The 6,655-nt window shown below is 51.5% G+C and overlaps 1 protein-coding gene across 1 annotated transcript in view; it reads left to right on the forward strand.

Moving 5' to 3' along the window:
• The first annotated feature begins 4,502 nt into the window (after positions 1–4,502).
• The window catches only part of Chga (chromogranin A), a 10,356-nt gene continuing 8,203 nt past the window's right edge, over positions 4,503–6,655 (forward strand). The window contains exons 1-2 of the mRNA XM_021202342.2: positions 4,503–4,701; positions 5,415–5,461. Of these exons, the coding sequence (XP_021058001.1) occupies positions 4,656–4,701; positions 5,415–5,461 (93 nt within the window). The 5' untranslated portion in view covers positions 4,503–4,655. The remainder of the gene's footprint in view (positions 4,702–5,414; positions 5,462–6,655) is intronic.

Genomic DNA, 6,655 nt, shown 5'->3' on the forward strand with positions numbered 1-6,655 from the left:
TCTGTCTGTCTGTCTGTCTGTCTGTCTGTCTGTCTGTCTGTCTGTCTGTCTGTCTGTCTGTCTGCCTGCCTGCCTGCCTGCCTGTCTGTTTATTAAGTTTAAGTCATTAGAAGAACATAGTATCTTAATTCAATTTGTTATATAAGTTCCCAAAGCTAGGAGTCCCAGAGTGTTTCAGGACCATGGACAGCGACATGGCCACTCACACTAAAGCTGGGCCTGGGACTCTGAGCCTAGTAGTGATCTCTACACCGCGCGTGCTCCAAAGCAAACCTGCAGCACTACCTTGGGGCTTCCATGTCAGAGTTCAATCCCACCCACATGACCCTCCTATGGAGTCTCTGAGGAGCTGCCATCAAGAGGCTCTGCTTGGCTTCAGAAACTCATAACTTATTTCCAGAGGGAGATACTTGCTGGGGAACCTGTGGGTGCACAGACTGGAATATTGAAAAGGAAGCCTTGTGGAGTCTGCAGCCTCCAGGATGTCCCAGGTTTGGATCTTCTTGCTAGCTTGCTTGCTATGCTCAGTGTCCATAATGAGCCAACCTAAGGGTCTAGGGTTTAGTGTATGTGGCACTTCCCTCTGCCATCCCCACCTAGTCTGGGGGCCCACTAAAGCAGTCATTGGCCTGATGAGGAGACCTGTGAACTGCTTTATTAGATGAAAGCAAACATTTAACAGAGAAAGAAGACAAATCCTTAATTGGAGGCCCCCAGGGCTGTTTGCAGAGACAGATGGGAGGAGATCTAATGAAACCACCTCACACAGTCCTTGATGCGCACCTCACAGATAAAGCCTCATCGCCAGGCAACAGAGCTTTTCCATCCAGTGGCCTGATAAGGAGCTTGGTAGGACACTATGTTTGGAAAATATGATTTTGTAAGCAGGGCCCAGAGTGTGTTGACTCTGCCCGATGCCAGAACTTTCTGCCAGATAAGCAGCTGCCACGTTCCCTGGGGGCATTGGCAGGGTTGTTCTTCCCAGGACCTCTGACAGAGCCTGTCAGCAAGAAGACAGCCTGAGCCACAGCCAGAGAGGCCCATTACTACCCAAGATCAGATGCTACTCAAGGGACTTCTTTAGCCACCGAGGGCAGGGTCCAGGCCTGGGGATGAGGGTGCAGAGACTGGCTAAATACCTCAGCCCCTGGTGTCTTCTGCTGCCACTCGAATGACTTCCTCTCCCTCGGACCGGAAGCCAAAGTCCATGCAGATGCTCATGGGTTTCTGGATGACCCTGGCTCAGCACTGTCTCCCCTCTGCCACCCAGTGCTGGGCTCCTTTTCTTCTGGTCACATTTACTTTATTTTTCTTCTCTACCTCACGTGGGCTGGGTATATGGGCTGTCCCAGGGTTGCCCATTCTTCCTACAGTTAATGTTCTTCCATATCCCCACCCGCTCTGTCTCTCTGTCTGTGTCTCTCTCTGTTACTGCCATCGGGAGCCTGTTGTATTACTCCCCTGCTATGCCAAGGCACCCTACCCTGCTCAGTGCTCTCTTTTCTCCCTAGCCACCCCGGCCTCCTAACATACCGTCTAATGTGCTTTATGGCTCGTTGCTCACTGCCCATCTCTTCAGGTTAGCAAAGCTCCAAGGAGGCAGAACTCTGGCTTTCCTTCCGAATTAGCACATTCCAGACATCAGGCACAGAGCGCACAATAGGTGCTCAATAAGTGTTTGATGACTAATGAAATAATTTGGCTCGGTTCCAAGTTATTCTAGTAGCACTAATGAACAGGAGTCCATGCGCATAACAAGCCCCTGCTGGGCCACTGAGCCTCCGGGAGGGGGTCGGCAACAACATTTAGGAAGGAGAAGCATCCTAAGACATTGCCCCAAATAATCACCAAGGAACAGTCAAGCCACAGAGCCAGTGTGGAGGGGGAAACACCTGTGTCCTGGAGAGAGACCCAGAGTCCACGCAGTTACCAAGGACCAAAGACCATCAGAGGAGCAGGGTACTGTCAGCCCACCCACGCCCCTGGATCAAATGGCGTTGACCAGCATTTGAACTTGGGCTCCCTGAAATAATGATTCTGTTTATCAGGGACCCCTATGAGAGAAGAGAGAGAGAGAGAGAGAGAGAGAGAGAGAGAGAGAGAGAGAGAGAGAGAGAGAGAGAGGAATGGAGGGCACATGGGAGAGGGAGGGGAGGAGACAAAGGATTGATGGAGTGTGCGCCATTGGCAGTGTGCTATTGATAAAGTAAGATATCAGCGAAGTGTCTGTTATTAATATAAAACTCTACTGATAAAGTACATTACCGGTGGTGTCCTATCAATAGTGTCAGCCACTGATAAATCACACTATTGATAAGGCGCCATCACTTACATATATACTATTGATATGTATGTGCTATGTGCTGTTGATAAAGCATGCTCTCTTGGAGCAGATGTCAAAGCGAGAATCTGGGCTTGCTTCTTACAGGTGATAATGATGGTACTGGAAGGGCCCCCCCAAAGCATACCACCAAGGGGAGGAGGCCGGTGCGATCTCCGAAACCAGTGCTGGCCTTTGGCTCCCAGTACATCTCTCTGTCACACAGTATGCTAAAATAAGTGTGCATTTACACTTTTACATAATATGAAAATAAACATAAAAATAAAACAGCCAGTACACCTAAACTGTGACCCACATAAGGGCGTCTGGGGTGATGGTTCCCGGGGTGCAGGGAGGATTCATTTGTTTATTTATTTATTTAGAGACAGGGTCTCACCATGTAGCTCTGGCTTGTCCTGGAACTCGTCACGTGGACCAGGCTGGCATCGAACTCACAGAGATCTGCTTGATTCTGCCTCCCGGGTTCAGGGATTAGACATGTGTGCCACCATGCCTTGCTGAGGCTAATATTTACGAAAAGATGCTAGGAGCTTGCGCATGATCACAGTGCCCTCCCATCCTAGGACCTGGGACAACCGTTCTCCCAGTGCTGAGCTGGAGTCCTTTTCTAGGAACTAATATTAAATGGTAGGAGATGCTTCAATGCAGAATAAAGGCCTTAAAGTTGTCCGCCCTTGTCTCTGGGTGGAGCTACTGTGAGGGAACTCCTATATTTTTCAAGATTGAGATGAGATGTGTGCTATTCATCTCTGGAAGCCTTGTATGACCCACCGGCTTGCTGTTTCTTAGATGGACCAGACACCTTCTCCCTTCGGGGGCATTTGGCTGGCTGCTCCCTCTCCTGGAGAGAGAGCTCCCCCTCTACACAGGTTCTGGCTCCCTTTAAATGCCACCTCCTGGTAAGGCCTCCTCAGAACCAGCCTCTTCGGTGTATTCCTGTCCCTCACTAGAACTCAGCCCTCTTCTCTGCTTTATGCCAGTAACATGGCCACTACCCAGCACAGTGTACATCTTGCTTCTTTCTCTGGAAAGGGAATTCTATAAGGGTGGGGTTTGCTGTTTTGTTTACAGCTGCGTCTTTGGCACCTAGCACAGCTGAGTGGTGTTCTAAAGTGTTCTAAGCCCACATCGATGCTTAACACATGGTTGTTGAATGAATACACGAGAATTGGTTTCTCATTTAGGGGCACGAGTAGGCAGAGGTGTGGGCAGGAAGCAGGAAAGAGCGGAAGCAGGTGGGGACAGAAAGGAGGGGCTCTGAAGGATGACAGTCAATGCCAAACTGTCATCCAGATACCAGGTTCACTGTGGCACTGGGCCCGGGCTGCACAGGGCTTCCCATGTGGTCTGCAGGATGAGAGCGGAGCTGGGGTGGGCGGGGCAGAAGAAATCCGACCAGGAAGCAGGGTCGCACCCAAAATATCCAGGTTTTAAGAACATTTAAGAGACAAGGCTGGGCTGTTGAAGGCAGAGGTGTCCCTGGGGTGCTGGACTAGGACTGACCACTTCTGTTTTAGCTTAATGGTGAGAACTATTTCCCACTGCCTTACTTGACCCTTGAGAGCTGAGAGCCCAGGACCCACCCATGTGTGGGTTGGACCTTCAGTCCACACACTGAACGTGTGTGAAGCCACTGGTTGTCAGCGCAGGGCTCTCAGCACTGAGAAAGCAGTGACCCCTATCCCCTATCAAATAACAATTAAATACACACCAAATGCGAGGCACACAACTGAGTTTCAGGAGAGGCCTCGCTCAGGTAGGGGTTCAAGAGGCTTCTGTGGGACCCGCTGGATGTTCCAGGGAGTTCTGAAAGATGGGCGTGCCTCCAGCCAAGTGAAATCAAGAGAAAAGTACGCTAAGTGTAGGAAAACTCAGCAGTCTGGAGAGGTAAATAAGGGAGGAATCCGAGGCTCAGAGACTTGCCCACGGACACAGCAAATTGACAGGTAGAGTTTCAGCTGTGCCACCTTCTGAATCCTGCTACCCTTCACAGCCACCAGATACAAGCGGGATAGAGGCAGCTGATGGGGAAGCTGGGGGGGTGGACCCCGAAGGTGGGGAAAGGGTGCGGGGGGCGGTCCTATGACGTAATTTCCTGGGTGTGTGCGCGCGTGTGCGTGCGTGTGCGTGTCTATAAAAGCGGGCATAGCATTGCTGCTGCTGCCGCCGCCGCCACCGCCACCACCACCGCTGTCACCACCACCGCTACCGCAGTGTTCCCGCTGGTGCAGAGCTCTGGTAGCCAGACTACAGACCCACTCCCTCCATCCTCCTGCAGCAGCTCGTCCACTCTTTCCGCACCGTCCGGCTCGCTATGCGCTCCGCCGCGATTCTGGCGCTTCTGCTGTGCGCCGGGCAAGGTGAGCGGCTCCGGGCTCGGCACTGCGATCCCCTCTCTTGCCCCAGGTCCCTAGAGGAGCCGGAGGATTCAGCACCTCGGACAGCACCAGGTCTCCTGCTTGAGTCCAGGCGCAAGACCCGTAATGTGGCCTATGGTCTCCCACCACACCCGGAGAAACTATAGAACCTGACCCAACCCGGCTGGGCAGCCCACCCCCACCCATGCCCGCACATCACCCATTGGTGCTCTGGCTCCACGCCGACCAAGGTCACTGAGGGGAGATAGGGGACTGGCGCTGGCTCCTCAACCCCTCTCCTGTCCTTCCACCCTCCAGTCTGTCCTTGATCTCTCCCCTCACCCCTGCTCTTTCCCGCCACGTCTGGGGCTTCTCCCTTGCCTGCCTCTGTTCCTACCTCAGTCCCAATACATGGCTGGGTTGTTTTCATTGAACTTGATTTCAGCTCTGCACTCCCATGGGGAAGGGTTGAGGCTCTTCAGTGCAGCCTCTGAGCCCAGCCCCCCCCCCAGGGGGTGCAGCATGGAGGGGGGTGGCAGAATCAGTGCTGCCAACTTATTTGGGTTTTGAGGGTGTGTTGGTTGAGTGGGTCCCTTGAGGGAAGGACTGGGGTTCCCTCGGTGCACAGAGATAGCCCCGATCAGCAATCTCAAGCGCTCTCTCTCTCTCTCTCTCTCTCTCTCTCTCTCTCTCTCTCTCTCTCTCTCTCTCTGCAGTTTTTGCCCTTCCTGTGAACAGCCCCATGACAAAAGGGGACACCAAGGTAAGAAGGAATGTTGGGGTACCCTGGGAGAGGGAGGGTTCCCTGTGGACTCCTCAGGACCAGTCCTTGGGCAGCTGCAGGAAGGAGTCTGGCATAGAGCCAAAAGGCAGCACTGCAGCACTGAGCCTGCACAGGGGGACAGCTTGCACAAGAAGACATCAAAGATCGCTTGCTTCTGCTGCTGCCCAGCTACAGGGACTTCCCAAGGGGCCCATGTCTCACCCGCTGGGTCCTGGGACCAGGGACAGTGATCTGAGCCATGACCATAGCTTCTCCTGCCCTAGGTGCACAGACCTGCCTGGCTGTGGCCTCTCTTTGTCATTCTTTTTTCTCCTACCCTCCCTCTGCTGGGGGCTTCCTCTGGCAGTAAGAAAGAAGCCACATCAGGTGCTAGGACCACGTTCACATCAGAACCAGGGGTGTTCTTCCACCAGAGAATCAGAGAGTTCTGTTCTCCATGTTCTGAGGGCTGGATTCTTCAGCAAGAGGCCACGGTTTAAAAACTGTGCCGTTAAAGGGAACTCACTGTTTACTTGTTGAATTGTATTTTCTTGTTTATTTGTTGTTAACTGAACACAGGCCAGTGTTTAAGTTTTCACAGCTCATTTAGCACAACTCAAGGTAGCTATGCAACCTTGGAAAATTCATCTCTCTCTCTCTCCCTCTCTCTTTCTCTCTCCTTCCTTCCTTCCTTCCTTCCTTCCTTCCTTCCTTCCTTCCTCCCTCCCTTCCTCTCTTTCTTTCTTTCTTTCTTTCTTTCTTTCTTTCTTTCTTTCTTCCTTCTTCCTTCCTTCTCTCTCTCTTCTTCCTTCTTCCTCCTTCTTTCCTTCCTTCCTCCCTTCCTCTCTCTGTCTCTTTCTTTCTCTCTTTCTTTCTTTCTTTCTTTCTTTCTTTCTTTCTTTCTTCCTTCCTTCCTTCCTTCATTCCTTCTCTCTCTCTTCTTCCTTCTTCCTCCTTCTTTCCTTCCTCCCTTCCTCTTTCTTTCTTTCTTTCTTCTTTTTTTTTTTTTTTTGAGACAGGGTTTCTCTATGTAGCCCTGGCTGTCCTGGAACTCATTATATAGACCAGGCTAGCCTTGAACTCAGAGAAATCCACCAGCTTCTCTCTCCCAAGTGCTGGGATTAAAAATATGAGCCACAATATACAGCACCCCAGCATTCTTTTTTCTTTTTCTTTTTCTTTTTTTTTTTTTTT

This window comes from Mus pahari, chromosome 7 (genome assembly GCF_900095145.1).
Source record: "Mus pahari chromosome 7, PAHARI_EIJ_v1.1, whole genome shotgun sequence".
NCBI lineage: Eukaryota > Metazoa > Chordata > Mammalia > Rodentia > Muridae > Mus > Mus pahari.